General features: G+C 38.6%; 3 protein-coding genes across 3 annotated transcripts; all 3 read left to right on the forward strand.

Annotated features, from left to right (window-relative positions):
• Positions 1-836: 836 nt before the first annotated feature.
• On the forward strand, positions 837-3276 carry LOC118406298. Its single transcript, XM_035806229.1, has 3 exons — positions 837-916; positions 2199-2684; positions 3036-3276. The coding sequence occupies exons 1-3, from the start codon at positions 871-873 to the stop codon at positions 3224-3226; spliced, it is 723 nt and encodes a 240-aa protein (XP_035662122.1). The 5' UTR covers positions 837-870; the 3' UTR covers positions 3227-3276.
• A 1476-nt stretch (positions 3277-4752) lies between these two features.
• LOC118407118 (tetratricopeptide repeat protein 28-like) lies at positions 4753-5940 on the forward strand. The gene has a single exon (XM_035807537.1). The coding sequence runs from the start codon at positions 4753-4755 to the stop codon at positions 5938-5940; it is 1188 nt and encodes a 395-aa protein (XP_035663430.1).
• A 14048-nt stretch (positions 5941-19988) lies between these two features.
• On the forward strand, positions 19989-20327 carry LOC118407119 (GTP-binding protein drn-1-like). Its single transcript, XM_035807538.1, has one exon. The coding sequence runs from the start codon at positions 19989-19991 to the stop codon at positions 20325-20327; it is 339 nt and encodes a 112-aa protein (XP_035663431.1).
• Positions 20328-22400: the final 2073 nt, after the last annotated feature.

A 22400-nucleotide genomic window follows, 5' to 3' on the forward strand; every position in this document is an offset into this window, starting at 1 on the left:
TATATAGTATATAAGGAACGCCGGAGCGAACTGCTTTCCGGATGGTACCCAGGCTAAGAAAAAGCTATTATACAACTGTATATGATAAAATTATTACAGTCAATTGCTAATAAATCATCCCTGAAATGTTGATGTTGTACCAAATTTAGAATTACATACACTGCCAAAATGATTTTCGCTTATTTTGCTTACCCCATGGACAGTTCTTATATGAAGAAAAATATTCTTGCAAGAAGAAAATGTAAAAGAAAATTCAACATTTATGCTCTTAAGAGAGGCGGTAAGGTTTGCATATTAGATTGTGCTGAGTAAGAAATTCTACGTTTTCTTTTCTGGACCAAAGATTTGCAAAATAAGATTTTTCCTGTCAGTGTGTACCTGTGACATTTGTATTCCCCCGTTGAATTTTGAGCCTTGCATAAAGATCTTAAACTTCTCCCTGCTATCTAATTGACTACCACAGTAGGCTGAAGGTGAGGATGCCTGCAATTTCTTAAATCTATGTTTTTCACATTCTCCTATTTCATCTAAAATGTTGTGAGGTGGCCATACACAATGCCTTCAAACTCTTTAATTTATAACTGGAGTCACTGTGTGATCTATTTGGAGTAAAAGTATAAATGCATGAAGATGCAACCTTATATTGTCAGACTTCAACCCGAATTTCCAAACCTTGTTTAACAAAATGTTTTTGATTGTTTTTTTTTAATAAAAGAATGACAAATTAGCAACAACAGTAAATCTTGTGCCGGATACATTGTACATTCTGCAATTGCTTTTCCTGGTACAGTAGCTTTACTAATCATTTGAACTTTATCCACAGGTAACAACACACAACATCCTGGAAAACTCCCAAACAGAAAGAGAGACATGGATCCTACTGGTGAGACTGGGGAAAGTAGGAAGGCCTTCAAAGGTAACTTGTAGGCAATACCTGTCAGCAGTAGAATAATGTCAGGTGCTTTATTACACTTGCCAAGAAGGTTATGTTTTTGGTGTGTTTGTCCGTCTGCATGTCTGTCTGTGAACAGCATGATTCAAGAAGCCTTGAAAGATTCAGTCTGATGATATTTACATGTAGTAGGTAGGTAATGAAAGGGGTTGGAAATAAAGGTCATTCAAGTTCAATAATAGGCACCCTAGCAACTTTGTAAGGTACTGCAGTGGAACATCCTTTTTTTTACATCTCGTGGTAGACATGCTGTTTTCATGATTTTTGGGTGTGGTAGATAGCTCTTGGAGCAGAAAGTGCTATATCATAGTATATGTTGTAAGTTGGGCTTTTTTCAGAACTATCGGGCCAATTTTGTTTCAAACTTTGGAAGAGAATAACTCGAGAATATGTTGCTGGATGATACAAATTATTCAAATCAATTGCTAATTTGCATGATTAATTAGAAAGTTTATAAATCCACTGCATTGCATAATACTGGACTCTCAAACTTGTCAAATTATGCAGAGAGGAATGGCAATAGATATCAATTATGCTAATAAAGACCTCATTTGCATGATTAATGAGAAAATACTACAATTCCTTAGTGGTAAGTGATGGGAATTTACAGTATTACAAAGCTAAGTAAAGATGAACATTATTGGACATAAATCATGTAGTAATTTATGAGCAAATGCTACAAAAGCCTTCTTTGCAATTTGAATACATACATATGGAACAATTTGTGCTATTGGGTAGAAAGATGATCACCTGAGATATGTTATGCAAATGAGGAATTTATTTGCATAATCAATAGGAAATGATATTTCTCATATTGCTTCGACCTCCAACCTCTCCTGCCTTAATTTTTAGTAAATGCTATCAAGTTTTTTGTTTATTCCAATTGATATTTGTTGACAATAAATTGGAGCATGATTGATTTATTTTATAGCTTGAGTTATGACTATCACTCTGATTTTGAGTTCAACCTACATTTGTTTTCTGTCATTTCAAAGTAATGATTTATAGTATATTTCTGTTGTTATATTCAGTCTGTATTATTTCAATCTGGACTCCAGGAAGACTATGTTGAATCCCTAGTGGAGATCTCAATAAACCAAACCAAACTCGAAAAGGTTAATACAATCTGGTGAAGGTATGAGATCATGGAGAGTCTTCTTTGCATTTGCATTGTCTTCTGGTTTGGAAAGACATTGTTACTCATGATCACAGTACAAAATGCAATGAATGCTTAATTCTTTTCCAGGAGCTCCCCCTCCACTGCCCATTGTGGTGGAAATACTTGCACAAGTCAGGCCCAGTGTTAAATACCCAAAGCAAATGAAAAGCTATGCTTCAGCAAGAGAAAAACTAGTCACTTTGGATCTCACCACAGTAACAGACGAGATACTTGAATTGCTGGAACAGGTGAAGCCTGAAATAAAGACCATGGAAGACTTGCTTGACACTGCAGAGGCAATAGAACAGATAGAGAAATTCAAAGGTGTTAATGTCACTGGCATAAGGATAGGCAGTCTGGTCTTCTACCTGCAATGTACAGATTTGGGTGGCCTGGGTGAACTGTGGTTCATGTACAAAAATGGGAAACTGAATGACCTTCTGGTCAGTAGTTTGGTAAGTGAGGAAACCGTACAGCAGCTCTGTGCTGAGAGCATCTCTGTGAAGACAACCATCAACATACAGGACTTCAGGAAGGCTCTGGTCTACCTACTCACTACATCTACTGCTAACGGTAACTATATTGATATTAATTAAAAACCTTCAATTTTCTTACTTAGTCATCAGTACATCATTAAATATACCAAGGAGGTTAACCTCCTTGAATATCCTTAGAATTTTCTAAGATTGTCTCTTTCTGAAAGTCTATTGCATGCCAAATCTGTCACCAAAATCATTAATATGATAAATCAGTTTAAAGTGAGTTGTCTACATATAAATATATAATATTTACACACAATGGAAGACAAACTGAAAAGGATGCAATTCGAAATCAATTTTCATGTTGTATTGTGATAACAAATATAATTCAATCATAAAATGTATAAAATACTAATCACCTTCAGTCTGTACCTTATATTTAAAGGACAACACACACCAAGACTACCTCAGGAGTACCCCCTCTACCATCCACACATCCACAACAGGAGCAATGTGCTGGACGTACTTCATCTTGATGACACAAAACTGACCAGGTCTACAGTGGACCTGACAGAGAACAGACAACATCATCTCAGGACCAAACTTAGCCAGCTAAAAATAGCAGGTACAAAATAAGTCATTGATTATATAGCAGAGTGAAATGTAATATGAATGCCACAATCATGGACAATGTGATATGGGTATACATGCTCTCTTCTGCATAACAGTAGCAATATTCCCAAAATTCAGAAAAAGATCATCATAACTGGCAAGCATTGATTATTGCAAAATGTTGAAATTGCAGAAAGCCTGTGAAAATGTGATCTTGCAACACCTAAAGGAAAGTAACTTAATTTACATGTGGCCATGGTAAAAAATGGCATATTCTAACTATAGGGCAATGTACTTAACTTAGGCAATATTGAAAGCTATATTTTATGGTTTTATATGTCTGTGCTACATTATGAAATGACCATTGCTGTATGAATTAAAAGATGACCAACATAGCTTACAAGTTAACATGATTATAAAAAAGGTCTAAATTTTTGCTATAGGTTCATGTACTTGTAATGAGTAAAATTGAAAAGCTATATTATTCAATTGTTTCATATTTCTGAGTTAAATTTTAAAATTGTTATTTGAATTCAAAGGTGACCAACAGACTACATACACACCAGATGACACAGATGTCCCACCTGATGACACAGATGTCCCACCTGATGACACAGATGTCCCACCTGATGACACAGATGTCCCACCAGAGATGTCAGAACTGACCTCACTGGACATCAGGGAACTGGAACAGCTGATGAAACAGCCCAGAAAGAGAACGTTTTCTGTAGGTTCTGAGTCATCAGGGTACCATACAGGCACTCCTGGATCAGGACTCAGCAGACCTGACTCGCCTACAGGTATGGTAATGATACTTTCAAATTGGCAGTCAACCGATATGTTCTAATTTCCTAAGATGACATGGTGGTAGCAAACAGTGAACTGCATTATCTAAAAAGCTGTCTCCCTAATACCCCTGTCACATTGTCGACAGTCTTTGGGCGTACTTTGCGATCGAGGAAGGTTTTTCAAATTTAAGATCAACAAAAGGTCGCACATATTTTTTGGCTGAAAACCGTTCCAGATTGTCACATTGAGCGTGGCATGGATGACTGCTCAAGAATACATTTATGATAATCTTAGCCTCCCATGACATGCCAATGATGTACATGTACATGTAAATGTTCCTGACAAAAAGGCAAAGGGGACATAAAAAATAACAGCGACTAGTTGCTGATGTTAAGAACAAGCTTTGGTGCATAGTGAGCATCGGGCAACTCCTAAAAATTGCCAATGATCACTAAAAATAGATGTTTGCACAATGTGACATGGGTAAACATATAACAAACTTTTGCGTGCACAAAAATACTTGAGCTCTGTGCACAGGAGATCAGGGGAAATGAACAATATGATGTGATCAGTCATAAACAAAATGTATTATTAAATACAAAATATAATAATAGAATTCTTTAACTGTGAACTTAATTAGTCAAATGCATTCACAAAAACTTGTGTTTAAAAGGCTTAAACAAGCATTACCAGGTTAAAATAATACTTAAGACCTTAATTTCTATTTGCCTTTCCTAGAAGATGAGCTTGAAACAAAGAACATGCTGAGGACCCTCCTTGCTAAACTGAACACACCTGCAGTGAGGAAAGACAAGGCACGACAGCTTGATCTGTACTGTCAGATAGGAGATCTCTACAGGACTAAACTACACAACTTACAGTCAGCTCTGCAGTATTACCAGAACATGTTAGAGTGTTCTCAAGAACTGTCAGAAAACACAAAACAAGCGAAGGCCTACAGCAGACTGGGTCTGACATGTGACATGTTAGGTCTGCAACAGGAAGCATACGCGAACCATGAGAGAGCTCTGGCTATCTATAGAGTAGAAACCAGTAATGAAATTGACATTTGTATAGCTTACAAGAACCTGGCCTCATCATTAGCACTGTCAGATCAAGTTTCAGATGCAAAAACTAACTATGAAACAGCCTTAGCTGTTGCCATGGAGACAGGAAACAAGACTGAACAGATGGACATTTACTGTAAGCTGGGTGATTTACACAGGGAACAGCTACATGAACCACAGGTCTCACACAAGTACTACACAGAGATGTTGGCACTAGCCAGGGACTTGGGGAGGAAGGACAGGGAGGGGCTGGCTTACAACAGACTGGGACTGGCTTGTGATGACATGCAGGATTATGAGGCAGCTCTAGGGCAGTTTCAGAAGTACTTAAAGATGAGTGAAGAAAGTGGAAACAAGACTGCACAGATAACAGCACATCAAAACATAGTTGGTTCCTACAAGGCACTGGGTAAACTGGACCTGGCCAGATATCACTATCAATCAGCATTGACTCTTGCCATGGAGATAGGAAACAAGACTAAACAGATGGACATTTACTGTATGCTGGGTGATCTACACAGGGAACAGCTACATGAACCACAGGTCTCACACAAGTACTACACAGAGATGTTGGCACTAGCCAGGGACTTGGGGAGGAAGGATAGGGAGAGGATAGCTTACAACAGACTGGGACTGGCTTGTAAGGACATGCAGGATTATGAGGCAGCTCTGGAGTGGCATCAGAAGCACCTGAAGATGAGCCAAGAAAGTGGAGACAAGACTGAACAGATAGCAGCACATCAAAACATAGCTGTTTCCTACAAGGCACTGGGTAAACTGGACCTGGCCAGATCTCACTATCAATCAGCAATGGACATTGCCATGGCGACTGGTAACAAACATCAACAGGAAAACATTGCTGAAAACCTGGCTAAATTGTAGCAAGGCCTACAGGAATCTGATTAAAACAGTACAATACTGCATCTCTAAAACCATTGCTGACTCTGTAGTAAGATGTGATATAAGACCAAGCATTAAAACAGATCATCAAGCAATATTCCTTAAGATAAGCCTAAATACAAAAGATAAAGGATATGGCTATTGGAAACTAAATACAGAAGTTCTGAAAGATGAAGAATATTGTGAAGGGATAAAAAAATTAGTTGAGAATGCAAAAAAAGAGGACAGTGATTTACCACCAAGTTTGATGCTGGAACTGTGTTATGTTAGAATCAGGGACTTTTCCATATCATATTGTAAGAATAGAGCTAAGGAAAGAAAAAAGAAAGAAACAGAACTGACAGATAGAGTAAAAGCACTCACACTTTACCTAGAGAATCAAGAAAAAGGTGATGATAAAGCTGAAACTGAACTGGAAAGAACAAAAACACAGTTAGGAAATTACTATGAGGAAAAAGCTAGAGGAGCTTACATAAGAGCAAGGGCAAAGTGGATAAAAGAAGGGGAAAAGTGTACAAAATTCTTCTTAAATCTAGAGAGGCATAATGCTACCCAATCCAATATTGACATGTTAAAACTAGGAGATAATGTGATCACAAACCAAAATGAAATATTAACAGAAACAGTGAAATATTACAAAGACTTGTATGCACAAGAAGACATTAACCTGGAAGAGGTGGACAAATACTTGTCTGACATAGAATTAGATTGCACCCTAAGTGATGAGGAGAAAGAAAAAATACATGTAGATTTTCAGATCACAATAGAAGAATGTGAATGTGCATTAGAGAGTATGAAGAGCAACAGGGCTCCAGGACCAAACGGGCTCCCATCAGAGTTCTTCAAAAAATTCTGGAGTTTATTAGGACCTATTATTTTTAAGTCCTTTATGGAAAGTTTTGAAAACAAAACCTTAGCATATTCACAAAGAAAAGCACTGATAAAACTACTGCACAAGAAAAATGAATTACATATGTTAAAAAATTGGAGACCAATCAGTCTACTCAACTGCGACTACAAAATAATTGCATTTACGCTTGCCAATAGAATTAAAACAGTTATTTCAAAACTTGTTCACCAAAATCAGACAGCATACATAAAAGGACGATTCATAGGTGAAAACATAAGACTAACAAATGACATAATATTTTATACAAAACAGAAGAAAATACCTGGTAACGTTATACTTTTGTTCCTTGATTTTGAAAAAGCATATGATACGGTAAATAGAGACTTCATGTATAAAACTATGGAAAAATTCAACTTTGGTCCAAATTTCACTCAATGGATTCGCATTCTTTATAAAGATACCCGCAGTAGTATATTGAATAATGATTGGATCTCTGAACCCTTCGCACTGGAAAGAGGAATAAGACAAGGCTGTCCTCTATCATGTTTATTGTTCATACTGGTTACTGAAATTCTGTCTACTAAATTAAGAAAATCTCAAAGTGTCAGAGGTATCACTGTTCCACATGCGGAAGGTTCAGAAGAAATAAAGATAACACAAGTTGCTGATGATACCACTTTAGTTCTTGCAGATGAAAGTTCAATAGAAAATGCAGTAAAACTTATCATTGACTTTGGAAGGGTAGCTGGGACAAAACTTAATCAAAATAAAACTCAAGCTATGTGGATAGGATCATGGGAAAATAAAGAGAAGTGTATGTTGGGTTTACAATGGACCAAAGGACCAGTTAAGGCAATTGGGGTCTACTTTGGACATGATCCTCGTGTTTGTGAGTTGTTGAACTGGGAAAAGAAAATAGAAAGATTGAAGAATGTATTTAACCTATGGAAAAATAGAAAACTAACACTCTATGGAAAAATAACCGTTGTGAAACAGTTAGCACTATCTCTGATTACATACAATTTGATGAATATAGACACTCCAGAATGGGTACTTAAAACTGTAGAAAAGGAATGTTGGACCTTTATATGGGATGGAAAGAAAGATAAGATAAGTAGAAAATGTATGATCAGAGACCACAGTGATGGTGGGATAAGTATGGTTGATTGGAGAGCCCAACACCAGGGCTTCTTAGCCCTTTGGGTAAAGAGACTCAACCAAGGACATAATGTGCAATGGAAACTTATCCCAAAATACTATTTCAGTAAGTGTGGAATAGATAATTTGATTTTCAATATGAACTTTTGTAGGAAGGGGGACTGCCCCAAACTACCAGTTATGCCAATCTTTTATAAGGAGATAATATTGGCCTGGCATCAAGCAGGTGGAGGGGTAAAGAAGGTACCAGAAACAGCAAAAGAGATCATGAATGAGGTAATATGGGGAAATCAGTATATTAAACTGGGTAATAGAACTTTGTATTATAAACACTGGATTGAGTGTGACCTCATACATATTCGAGATGTTTTCATGCAAGGGAAATATATAAACGCACAAGATTTATTTTTGAAATTATATGACACCAGGAATTTCCTAGTTGAACATAATAATGTATGGGTTGCTATACCAGGGCATTGGAAAGCATTGTTGAGCCAGGTTGGGGATCAGCATACAGATGGTGATGTGACCAACCATATCAGCTTGGAATTTTGAAGACTGTATTTGTTCCCCTAGACAAACTCACCTCTAGGAGTCTTTATAACCAGATAAAATCACAGAATGTTATAGAAAGTAAATGTATTGATGAGTGGATTGAACTACTTGATGTTACAATTTTAGATAAGAAGTTAATTTGGAAAAATTTAATTGTTAACATTAAAGAGAACAAATTAAAAGAACTTAATTTCAAACTCCTGCACAACATTTTACCCTGTGGATTAAAACTAAATAAGTGGCAAATTAAAAACAAACTGGGTGAAATATACAGCCCTGTATGCACACTATGCAATGAAAAAGACACCTATGTCCATATGTTCTATAACTGTAGAAAGCTGGGGTTGTTTTGGAAGGATGTTGGAAATGTGTTGTATCGAAAAGGATTACATGTCACAATAACAAAACCACTTATATTTCTTGGAATCAGTAATATATGGTCTGTTAACAGGATAATCTCGATTGCAAAGTTCTCTATTTTTAAACAGTGGTTGAGACATATAGATACTAATACAGAGTTATACAGCAACATATTTCAAACATTTTTGACAGACCTAAAGTTAATGTCGCACAGAAATTGAAATATCCATGTTTCTGAACATATATAGTATGAAATAAGAAGAACAAAGTCTTGAGTAATTGCTGTCTTGCCCACAAGCTGGCAATATGACTGGGACTGTTGAGATGCAGATGTATCTGCTTTTTATTTGTGTTTCGATGCTTGCCATTTAATACTTTTGTTCTCCCTTCGTGAGCACTTACTTGTTGCATTTTATAAAGGGAGAGGAGCTAAGTTCTTTAGTGCCAACGTTCATACTTTTTTCAGACAGTACTAGTGTAGTACTGAAGTCAGGGGACATGTTGTAAAATATAATAACTCGTTATATATATGTGTATATTCGACGTAATCTATTTTGTTATTGTTTGTTACCATGGTTACTTACACACTTCATTGTATCATTGATTGTAACATTGTGAATGAAGAATAAAATGTGGAAAAAAAAAAAAATAAAACAATACTGCATAATTACAGAATTTGACATACAGCATATCCTATATTCAAACAATGGCAGCTAATAGCAACTTCATGGTTGCAACACTCAGATGCCTTTTTATACCTACTGATAAAATGAGATTAAATGAGATTTGTACATGGACATATCATATCTGTGAAAACACTTGGTAAACCTAAGTCACATGTGCAGTGTGTAAGCACATCAGGAAGTTTGTTGACAATAATGCAAGTGTTATTGTAATTTGATGATTAAGAAAGTGTTTACATATTTCTATCATATAACTTATAAATAGAGTAATATGTACTTGCTCAATTCAACATAGTGCAATATTTCTATCATATAGTGTATGTACTTGTAAATATTTCCAGCTTGATTCAACATTATAGTGCAATATTTCTATCAATCATATAGTGTATGTACTTGTATATAGAACTTTAACTGGATATATGTCATGGATATATTAATGTCAGTTCTACCTTGAAATAGTTGAACTGTAATTTCCAACACCAAAATTGGACTCACCCAAATTTTCGACTGTACAGCATCAGTCTTTGTCAAGGAATGAACAATCCACTGCTGTTGTGACAAGTTCACAGATCATCTAAACAGCCTTGATCCTGACATAAAGTTCACATTTGAGAAGGAATTAAAAAAGAGAACAGATCCTTAGCCTTTCTTGACACTTTGACAACAGTACAAGAAGACGGGTCCCTGCGAGTGACAATCTACCGCAAACCTACTCATACTGATCAATATTTGAACTTCCAGTCGGAACATCCGTTAGAACACAAACTAAGTGTTGTACGTACCCTTTTCCACAGGGCGGAAACAGTGATAACTGACCCTCAAGACAAACAGAAGGAGAAACTTCACATTACCCAGGCGTTGAAAACGTGCGGATACCCCACATGGGCCATAGAGAAGGCTACAGCACCCAAACCCCCATCACCCAGTGATACTACACAGAACAACGCCAGCAGAGGGAAAAACAGGGGAATTGTTGTGCTTCCTTACGTGAAAGGTGTATCTGAAGGACTTAGAAGAATCTTCACCTCACATGGGATAAAAACCTGTTTCAGGCCGGCGAATACTCTGCGCAACATCCTTGTAGCACCTAAAGACAAAACCCCTAAAGAACAAAAGTGTGGTGTCATCTATCATATTAAGTGCCAAGGACAGAACATCAGGGGCCCTTGTACAGAATCCTATATTGGGGAGACTGAGAGATCACTTAAGACCAGGTTCCTTGAGCACAAACGCCCGAGTTCAAAAACCTCAGAAGTTTCCCAACATATACACATAGAATCGCCGGGTCATTCAGTGTCACTAGACAAAGTTGAAATTTTGGACACAGAACCAGACTTTTTCGCCAGAGGGATTAAAGAAGCAATCTACATCCGGGCTCTACAACCATCCCTGAACAGAGACGGTGGGCGCCATAGACTTCCTGCAACCTATAATCCACTGCTTACTGAGTCACGTGTTCTATCTACATAACGTGACGTCACAACAGCAGTGGATTGTTCATTCCTTGACAAAGACTGATGCTGTACAGTCGAAAATTTGGGTGAGTCCAATTTTGGTGTTGGAAATTACAGTTCAACTATTTCAAGAATGACTTGTACCAACACAGATGAACTTTCAAGTTAATGTCAGTTCTAGTTCACCTTTATTTGGGGGTAACATCCGTCAGCAGGGTATTTGGGGATAGTCAATGGGAGGTGGTTTCAAGTTGCAATATTTTGAAAATATTGCAGTTTGAAACCACTGTATGCCAACTTGATATCCATATATACCCTACTTGAAATACAACTGATTTAGGTTACCCTACGGATAAAAGTGAACTGATGTTATATGTTACATGAAACTGTTCTCATGGGCCTCATTGAAAACCAATGTCATGCCACTGACTGAATTAAACAGAAATGAATGAATATGATCAGTCTTGTTCTGAATTACTTCAATAAACTCTCTGCTGTTGTCAGGATCAGTACTCTCTCTACCATTCACTTTCTAAGCGACATGGCAACTATAACTTACACTATGTGGGTAAGCAGGACTGAAAAGCTATAATGACCCCTGGTGACCTTACGTGGGACCACCCAACAAGATTAGCTGATTCCGTGGCATTTTCAATATTAAGCCTGAAGTTGTTAAAGAAAGGAACATAAGTATTTCTTAAGCTGATCTTCTGGTTGGAAAATTAGAAAGGGAAATATTTTGCTACTCTAGTCTGACTTGACTGACTTTCTTATGCCCAATAATAATTTCTTTCCTGTTTCTCGCTCATGCACACTCCTGAGCGCTGTAGTGCATTCAGAAGCAGTAGATTTTAGTACCGACCCAAACATGAACTGATCTAAATCAAAACAATACTGAAACACTCACAGATCCTCAGATGACTTTCAGCAAGTCACAACCCCAGGACTGTACCTCTGGTGCCGTAAAAACAACAGTCTGAAGGTGAAGAACGCTGTTTCAGTCTTCGCGCCATCAAAGGGGGAAGTCAAAGGTCACTAGACGAGTCCATCTGGAAGGGATGGAGACGACGAGGTAAACAAAAGCAGATGTTGTTAGTCTTTAAATTGAAGATGAATCCAACCAAAAAGTTGAAAGCTGTGAGATTTTAAGGTTCATTTAGATAAGAAAAATAGACAACAAGACGTGGTATCCAGCATTCGGTCCAGAGGCTGTCGTTTTCACAATTCTGTACTCTTAGCTTCTACTTGTATTTCAGTAACGTTAACGTTACAGTACATAGAGTGCCGCATCACTTTGGTAATTTTGCTAGACATCAATATGTAAATTTGCCATCAACAGACTTGGAACAAATGTGGAATGTAATCACGTGCACTTAAGTTATTTTTTCAATTGAATAACAGGCCATAAAGTGCTTCCATTTGATGGCAGTTCAGCACCAAGGATAGTGTTGGTATTTCTGAACTGAGAAAACAAAGAAGGAAGAAAAACCTAAGAGATGGGAAATACTAGCTTGAACCTAACACAAACATTTTGGGAATAAAGAAGAAAATGTCTCTGTCCATATAAAACTATGGGTATTTTTTTAAATTTTGACCCAGTGAATATCCTCGGATTTGCTGTCTGATCTGGTAACAGAACCGTGTGTTATTTCCAAAATAGAAATATTTACCATTAAAACTACGGTTGAACCTAAAATCTATTAGCCAAGTTTTCAAACGGTCATTATATTGGGTACTTCCAAACGTTGTGATCATTGTGAGCCGGTGGGTGACAAGGGATACATATCAAACTAGAAAGGCCGACATTTGCTTAAGAGCAAATACAGCATATTTCAGCCATACCCCTTCCCATGCAACATTGGACTGTTCCAAATCACCCCTGCGCAAAAATGGAACATCCTCTTAACAGTACATTATCCCCCAAAGTGGACTGGTATTGTGAATTGATTCCAGGTAAAAACAGAACTTGCTTCTATTTTTCAGAAAATGACAATAATCACACCTTCCATTCAGAAAATTTTCATCATGACTGAAAATTGTTGAATGACTTCATGTAATGTCATTAACAATTTTCAGTACGATAACTAGGTGTAAGTTTAAAAAAGTATAAGCTCCTTGTGACGTGGGTACATTTATTATTGCAGTGAACTTTTTTTATTCAAGTAGGGCATACGATTTAATAATTATCAAGCAGGTGCAGGTACTGTAGGAGCGTTTGCTTTCTTCAAGCTGTAAAACTGTTAAACTGTTTTACTTTGTATGCAATCAGCCATCGAGCCTATTCTTATTTTAGTTTAACAACTTCCTGCCAGACCCGGAAGATACGATTGAACCTTGTTCGAGGATTTATTTTCGTCTGTCTGGTCAGTCTGTTCATACCCTGGCGCTGAGAGTGTTTTATTGGGCTGAAACTCTGGCAGTTTAAAGTTACTTACAATTTAAATGTTCAAGGTTTATGTCAAACAACAACAGCACTAGGAAATGTGGCCACTATAGACAGGTGGTCACTATAGAGAAAATGCTGATCTATTGACTAGGAGCCATACGTTACACATGATCATTAATCATATAAACATTGCACAGGTAAGCCAATTGTTTAGATGTACAATTAAGTTCGTATAATTCTGAAGAGAAATATTGATGAGAAAATAATCATTCTCGCCACTGTCTAACTTATAATTACGTATCAAAACTAAACAAAGATTTTCTAACTAACGCACCTTTCACTGCATGAAAACCGCTTTTTAAGCTCTCTTAAAGTGTGCTTAAGGGTGCCGTATTGGCATTCTTTAAGTTACTTTACGCAATGCTTACGCCTTTTTCGCCGACTTCATCAAAGGACCGCCGGCTATCAATCAAACACGGCTGTTGATTAGACTTAGAGTTTCAAACAGTCATGTGCTGTGTGCCAGTTGACAGCGAACTTCATGCTACGTGATGTTTTACATTGCTTGGACCTTCTTTCCTACAGCGGTGCTTCTACAAAATATTTAGACTGTAACACTGAGTCCCACATGTTTTATAGAATAGAATTTGACGCAGAACAGCGTTTTTTGCTGGGTATTTTTCTTGAAACATATTCGTGGGAATATCAGCGAGGCGGCGACGTAGGGATATCAGACCGTCAACAAAAGTCGCACGGCGGCTAACGGCGCATCGAAGATACTAGCGCTATAAATAAGCGCTTCAACTAAGGATGGCAACCCGTACAATATTTTTGTATACTGTTGAGCTAAGTAAAGTTTGTTGTTTATGAGGTTTTAGTTGTCTTTGAAGCTTTGACCCGAAATATTTTAAAGTCAAACTGCTGAAGAGAAGTAAGTGACTGCTACGATTATCGTAGATATGGCCCTAAAAAAACTGATAAAAGAAGCCTTCTCAATAGTCTAAAATGCAAGAGCTTCCGGGGGGGCTTCGCCCACCTGGGTCCCCCCCCACAGTGGCCCTGCCCCTGGACCCCGCCAGGGACATTCGGCGGCCCCCGGACCCCTGTCCGACGCTTTGAAAAAATCCTGGCGAGAAGTCTGTACGGCCTGAGTCTTCAAATTAACGTATTGTGTGGTCCCGCTTATGAATATTAATTAGCCTTCGCTTTCCTCTTCGCTGATTGGCTGAACCATTAATTGAATTAACTCTTCCTGCCGGCTAGACGCAGGTGCAGATGTCGGCTCTGTGGGGTGAACGTCCGAAAGGTCATGGCATGGAGAACAAAAGAAAACCAATTTCCCCTAAAAAAGTGCTGTAATTAAGCCTTTTACAGTACTTTATGCCAAAAATTTTACTTGGATCATTTTACCAACTATCTTATGCCTATCTATACCAAATGTTACTCATACCAGGGTACAGGGGTGCAAAATATACCGTTATAAGACCGTCAACAACAGTCGCACGGAGCTAACAGCGCAGCGAAAATACCATCGCTAGCGTTTCAACTTCGGATAACAAGTTATAAGTACTGTTGAACTCAGTAACGTTAAAGTTTGTTTTTAGTTGCCTTTGACGGTTTGACCTGAAATAGTGTTACGCTAAACTCCTGAAGAGAAGTTAAGTGACTGCTGCGATTATCATAGATATGCCCCTAAGAACTGATACAATATAAAGCCTTCTGAATAGTGTAAAATGCGAGAGCCTTAGGCGGGCTTCGCTCCCCCTGGCGGGAACACTGCTATATACGGGATCATGAGGCCCCGCTTATGAATATTAATTAGCCTTTGGCCTCCTCTTCGCTGATTGGCTAGGTCTTTGATTCAATTAACTCTCCGGCTGACGCGCACAGGTGTGGCTCTGTGCGGGGTCACGGAAGGTCACGTCAGGAGGCCAAAGGAAAACAAATTTCCCCTCAGAAAAGTGCCAAAATTAATCATTTTAAAGTTGTTTATGTCAAAAATTTGACTTGAATCTTGTTACCAAGTATCTAATGCCTATCTATACCAAATTTCAGGTCATTTAATTGTAATACCAGGGTACAGGAGCCAAAAGTGTCCTTTTTTGGTCAAAAATTGCAAAAATAAGCATTTTGTTGCACTGTACACCAAAAGTGTTATTGAATTTATATGAAGGTATTATCAAGGCACATCTCTGTCAAATTTCAGCTCATTTGGTTGTAATACCAGGGTACAGGGGCCAAAAGTGTCCTTTTTTTGTCAAAAATTGGTCGAAAAATCGCAAAAATAAGCATTTTGTTGTACTGTATACCAAAAGTGTTATTGAATTTATATGGGGGCATTATCAAGGCACATCTCTGTCAAATTTCAGCTCATTTGGTTGTAATACCAGGGTACAGGGGCCAAAAGTGTCCTTTTTTGGTCAAAAATTGGTCAAAAAATCGCAAAAATAAGCATTTTGTTGTACTGTACACCAAAAGTGTTATCGAATTTATATGGGGGCATTATCAAGGCACATCTCTGTCAAATTTCAGCTCATTTGGTTGTAATACCAGGGTACAGGGGCCAAAATATACAGTTTTGGTCTAAAATTGACCAAAAAAATCTCAATAAAATCATTTTAGAGGCAGATATGAAAAAACGGAGAAAAAAGCATCAAGGTATTGGCCCATTCTACCCCTGTGCCAAATTTCAGGTCATTCGGTCCAGGAACGGCGGAGATGAATCACTTTGAAGATTTGACAGGAGAAAGAAAGAAGAAAGAAACATTTCGAATACAATATATTTCACCATACTATGTATGGCTGAAATATAATTACTTCATTGAGAAAACAAGATTTTATATGGATCAAAAGCGACTTCTATTAATCCATGTCAGTACTGCAGCAAGGGTTTACACTTGCTGCAATAATATCTCAGTTCGCTAGATGTCATCCTTGTTCTACCATGTACACCAATGACTGAAGCAACATCACTGTCTCTTGGAGCAGACGGATATTGATCAGAACGGAAATTTTAAAGGCTACTGAAGAATACGGAGTAGAGAATAACATGAGCTACGGTAAGAAATTGTGCAATTGTTTCTGTTTTCTAAGCTAAAAGTACGTATTTGTTAGCCTCTACCATGCTCCTGTGATCGGTGGTCTAATAGTAGAAACTGGACAAATAGAGTCAATAGTTACGCTAGGGGAGTTGGTCGGCCAGAGGACTCATTTCTCTTCTCGCGTATTGAGGAAATTAGTCCTCTGGCCGGTCGACTCCCCTAGCGTACTAGTGACGCCTATTTGTCCAATTTCTACTGTAACACCTCTGATCTGCGAAGCCTGGTAGAGGCTACGTATCTGTGAACATGATCTCATGTAGCTACAAAACCCTTTCTGTTATTGTCTGTGACCCCACAATACTCACAATGAAGTGTTTCTCAATGTGTATTAAATCTATGTATATAATCACAAAAGCATACAAATACAATCAAGGTCTTTATTCATTGTGATACAGTATTATATGGTTGCACTCCGGGCTCCGGGTAACCTCCATGATGAAACAACATGATAGCAAAGATAGAGTAGTAATAAAGAAGTAGAGAAATAAAGATACATCGAAATCAAATTATACAGCCTACAATATTTGACAAAAGCTATATTGTGAAATATACGTCCCAATTCCCAACTTTCAACAACAGAAGTTTTGAATCATTGTTTTGAAACGCCGAGTATAAAATTTGACAATTCATCAATATTTACAAGAAAATACAGGTCTGCAACCTTAGACATCAAAATTAAACATCGCCGTTGAAACCTGTAACGACAAAGGTTCAATCTCTCGTCGGGTTCAAGCGTTGATTTTGTAAAACACTAAAATATTGGATTATCTCATTGCATAAATACCCAATACCAATCATCCGTGAAATCTTTAAATCATAGGATTTACATTGATTTACCATACAGAGCAACAGAGTCACCCTATGATCTATGTATTGTCACGGTGGACGGATGACACTACATCTTGTACGTCTGTATTGTTATGTACTGAATAAGTATAAACTATGCATGGTAACGTCGGTACGTCAATGAAACTGGGTGATAAATGTGTCCAAACAGCTTAGTGAAATATCTACCAGTTAAAACACCATCACAACAACCCATACACATGGAAAATGTTGAAAAAGTATTACGGGAGGTTTTCTATCTTTCCTTGTCCAGCAAGAGTTCAGTCCTATATACAAGGTAAGATGTGATTTTATTTACAATGTTTCTTGTCTATGACGGTGATCTGTTGTTGAAAGATAGGAGTTAAACAAGTCTAGTGTACGTCTCTAGAAGTCTATGTGCCCTGTAAACAATACATTAAGAGGAGTTTCGAGTTCAGATTATAGCTGGTCATCATCAGCGCTGTGGTGGCGTTTGGAGACGACTCGTCCACGTTTCTTCTCGGAACGAGGATCAGCTGGTCATCATCAGCGCTGTGATGGCGTTTGGAGACGACTCGTCCACGTTTCTTCTCGGAACGAGGATCAGCTGGTCATCATCAGCGCTGTGGTGGCGTTTGGAGACGACTCGTCCACGTTTCTTCTCGGAACGAGGATCAGCTGGTCATCATCTGCGCTGTGGTGGCGTTTGGAGACGACTCGGCCACGTTTCTTCTCGGAACGAGGATCATCTGGTCATCATCAGGGCTGTGGCCGGGCGTTTGGAGACGACTCGTCCACGTTTCTTCTCGGAACGAGGATCAGCTGGTCACCATCAGCGCTGTGGTGGCGTTTGGAGACGACTCGTCCACGTTTCTTCTCGGAACGAGGATCAGCTGGTCATCATCTGTGTAATGCGGAACACACGTCAAACTTATACCATGACTCCTTGTGGATATTTTTAAATTAATAAAAGAAACATTTGTGATCATATACAATGTACTTTATACGTTTAAGTTTATCCGTCACTTCATTCTATCAGCTATGGAGAAGAAAGGAAAGGGTACTTGTTACATCACCAAGGTATGAGTGATTCAATAAAGAAATTCTTGAGAAATCTTAAGATACTTACCAGAACTCGCGCCACGGAGGCGAGCAGGGCGTCTTCAGATGTGTTCCTGGAGTAAACAAACAAAGAAACAAACATTGATGAGACAGGTTTACGCTCAGTCAGAGTTAAGGGAAAATCTGATAACGGTAAAAAAAGGCTTCAAACATCTGCTTGGGGGTAAAAGTAAATTGAGTCTGAGTAGAAAAGTACATCTACGCTAATTACTAAGCATATCTTCGGAGGCTAAACCTTTACGTTTTCCTAGCTGCCAATTTCCAGGAAGACGCCTTCATCACAGCAGACTGCATCAACGACCAGTGCAGCTTCTACGAGATCATTGTATTTTTGTATGATCATACAGGGTTTTTGACATACATATATAGACTATCACTGGCTTCTTGAGAATCTAAGAGGGATATTTGATTTTCTTTCTTGATGTTAAGAAGGATCCCCAGTCACCGAACCGTGAGGAGAGGTTCCGGTGGCGAGACGCCTTCATCATCGCGTACTGCATCAACGATCAGTGCAGCTTCTACGAGACAATTGAATTTTTCTTATGATCATTAGAGTTTTTGACATACATGTATAGACTATCTGATTCACTGGCTTCTCGAGAATCTAAGAGGGATATTTGATTTTCTTTCTTGATGTTAAGGAGGACCCCAGTCGCCGAACCTTGAGGAAAAGATCCGGTGGGGGGACGCCTTCATCATCGCGTACTGTATCGACGATCAGTGCAGCATCTACGAGATCATTGTATTTTTGTATGATCATACAGGGTTTTTGACATACATATATAGACTATCACTGGCTTCCCGAGAATCTAAGAGGGATATTTGATTTTCTTTCTTGATGTTAAGGAGGACCCAGTCACCGATCCGTGAGGAGAAGATCCGGTGCCATCATCATCGCGTACTGTATCAACGACCAGTGCAACTTCGACGAGAGCAATGTATTTTTCTTATGATCATTAGGGATTTTGACATCCATGTATAGACTATCAATGGTTTCTCGAGAATTTAAGAGGGATATTTGATTTTCTTTCTTGGTGTTAAGGAGGACCCCCAGTCGACGAATCTTGAGAAGATCCGGTGGGGGGACGCCTTTATCATCGTGCACTGCATCAACGACCAGTGCAGCTTCTACGAGATCACTGTATTTTTCTTATGATCATTAGAGTTTTTGCCATACATGTATAGACTATCTGATTCACTGGCTTCTCAAGAATCTAAGAGGGATGTTTGATTTTCTTTCTTGATGTTAAGGAGGATCCCCAGTCGCCGAACCGTGAGGAGAAGATGCGGTGAGGAGACGCCTTCATCATCGCGTACTGTATCAACGACCAGTGCAGCTTCTACGAGATCACTGTATTTTTTATGATCATTAGGGTTTTTGACATACATGTAAAGACTATCACTGGCTTCTCGAGAATCTAAGAGGGATATTTTATTTTCCTTCTTGATGTTAAGGAGGATCCCCAGTCGCCGAAACTTGAGGAGAAGATCCGTTGGGGGGACGCGTTCATCATCGCGTAATGTATCAACGACCAGTGCAGCTTCGACGAGATCATGCGCTTCAAGTTCCTCATCAACCACACCAAGGGCTCGTCCGCGCACGCGCCGGAGGTGCACGTCATGGTGGTGGGCAACAAACGGGACCTCGAACTGGACAGTATGGTCAAGACTTCCGAGGGAGAGAAGATCGCCACCGCGCTTGGTTGCATGTTTCTGAAAAACCCCGCGAAGGAGTCTCATGAGGAAGTTAGAACTATGTTTGAGAAGTTGTACAAGAGGTTTAAGGCTTGTAAAGCGTTGAAACTGTCGCCCACTGCGAGTAGGAAGGTGATGGACAAAGTTAGCATGTTTTCCTCCGGGTTAGGGAACCACGGCCGCCCGCTCAACAGATAGCAGAGCTTCGCAACGGACAGTAAGGAGATACGAATATATAGAAGTATATATAGAAGGAGAACATAGACGGATTGATAACCTTTTGTATGAAATATACCTTTTGTTGTACTAAGGTCCTGAGCGAGTATGAATACATACCTTGCATATTTGTCCAAAGCTTTTGACCGAACATAAAATACGGGAAACGTGTTGTATATAAAACACTACGTGATTCTGATAACGACCTTACTGAAGTCCTGTGGAATGTACATTCAATGTATATTAAACATTTATTCAAGAATATTTGGTAGAATTTCACTCTGTTATCGTTTACACCTTATTCATTAGTGACATTTGCTCGTGGCGCTGTGTGGTAGTGAAGAAACAAAAGACAAGGGGATCTGGATAAACCTCGCAATATAGCAAGGGAACTACTACTAGTACTAGTACTACTACTACTAAGAGTTCAGAGACCTCATATCTCCATGAAATAGTCCGATTATGTAAAGTACTATCACATTTACATAATCTATGCTTACTTATGTACACCTTTAAATAACTTATGCCGATCCCAATGTTAATTGTCCAACAATATACCATTGAGAAGAATTATAGCACTTTTATATTAATTATGCAAAGTAGGGTCTAACTTGCATAATTGTTATCTGTTAATGTTACACCAGCCACAAAGTACATATATTACAGGTATTGGAGTCGTATAATGGATAATGGAAACACTGCAAAATTTAATATAGATTTCATTAATTATGCAAATTAAGTGCCAGTTTGCTTAATCTGCATTTTAGGATCTACATCTCTGTCAAAGCTACCTACATACAAAATATCATCTAAATTTGTCGCTCCCTTGTTCAGTTATCCTCCTAAAATTTTGAAAAAAAACGCCCCTGCCGTTCCAGAGCAACCTGCTAAGGGACCCAAACATGCACCACCTATTCCTTACGTCATAAGCTATCTGCCACCAAAAAATCAAAACCACAGCACATCCAGTTCAAAAGATACAAAAAACTATTTTTGCTGCAGTACCAAGGTCACATACCAGGGGGCCCAAGATTGACCTTGACCTTTGTCTTCCTAATACCTACTTAGTACATAACAAATATCATCGTAATCCATCTAGAGGTTCTTGAGTTATGCTGACCACTAGGGCTGGGTATCGGTACAGTATACCGGTACAAAACCGGTTTTTCTTATTGGACCGGTCCAGAAAAACCGGACCTGAAAAAATTAGGTGGACAGAATGCTGGACCGATTAGAAAATTAACATATTCTTTTATCAGGCATTCACACGTTTTGGCGCTTGCAGTTGGAAGAAAATGATAAGAGTGAAGTAGAGTAGAGTTTATAGCAATTTCTACCAAAGTTTACAATCAATCGTACAGGTGCAGTTAGCGTTGTAGGATTTTAAAACGCCAGTGTAAGTCTAATACTCCACCAAACAGATTTCTTTGTAGTGAAATGGACCATTGGTATGAGTCATACTGAATCAGGTCCAGGTTCAGGTCCGGACCTGGACCTGATCCTTTGGACCTGAACCGGACCTGGACCTGAATTTTCTGTACCGGTACCCAGCCCTACTGACCACAAATATCCGGAAACACAAACACACACACAGACACTCCCAAAACTAACGTTATATCTCCATTTTTCGTGGAGATAAATATGACAAGGGAGCTAAGGCGGAAAGAAACCTACAATTTCATTCAAGTAAATCATTTGCTTAGAAGTTATCTCAGTTCACAACTTCGATGAACAAAGATTAGACAGGTACACATGTAGATAAAATGTTCCCCCCCCCCTCCGGCGATTCTTTGTGGTATGTCCCAAAAATGTTGTCCCGTAAACGCTATTTTGAACAGGTGTATGTAAGAGGGTCTACGATTGGTGCGACCTCTTAAAATGTATGCTGACTAACGTAACATTTTGAAGTTCTCAAACATATGATGAGTACTATTAATTATATACAGAAATACCTTCTACACTTGACACATGCAACCATGCAATCAGATGGACAAAAACTTTCATGAGAAGATCGGCCAATGAGAAGGAGCGTAACAAGTGTCCTTTTCAACGCGC

Source organism: Branchiostoma floridae, chromosome 19, assembly GCF_000003815.2.
Source record: "Branchiostoma floridae strain S238N-H82 chromosome 19, Bfl_VNyyK, whole genome shotgun sequence".
NCBI classification, from domain to species: Eukaryota; Metazoa; Chordata; class Leptocardii; order Amphioxiformes; family Branchiostomatidae; genus Branchiostoma; species Branchiostoma floridae.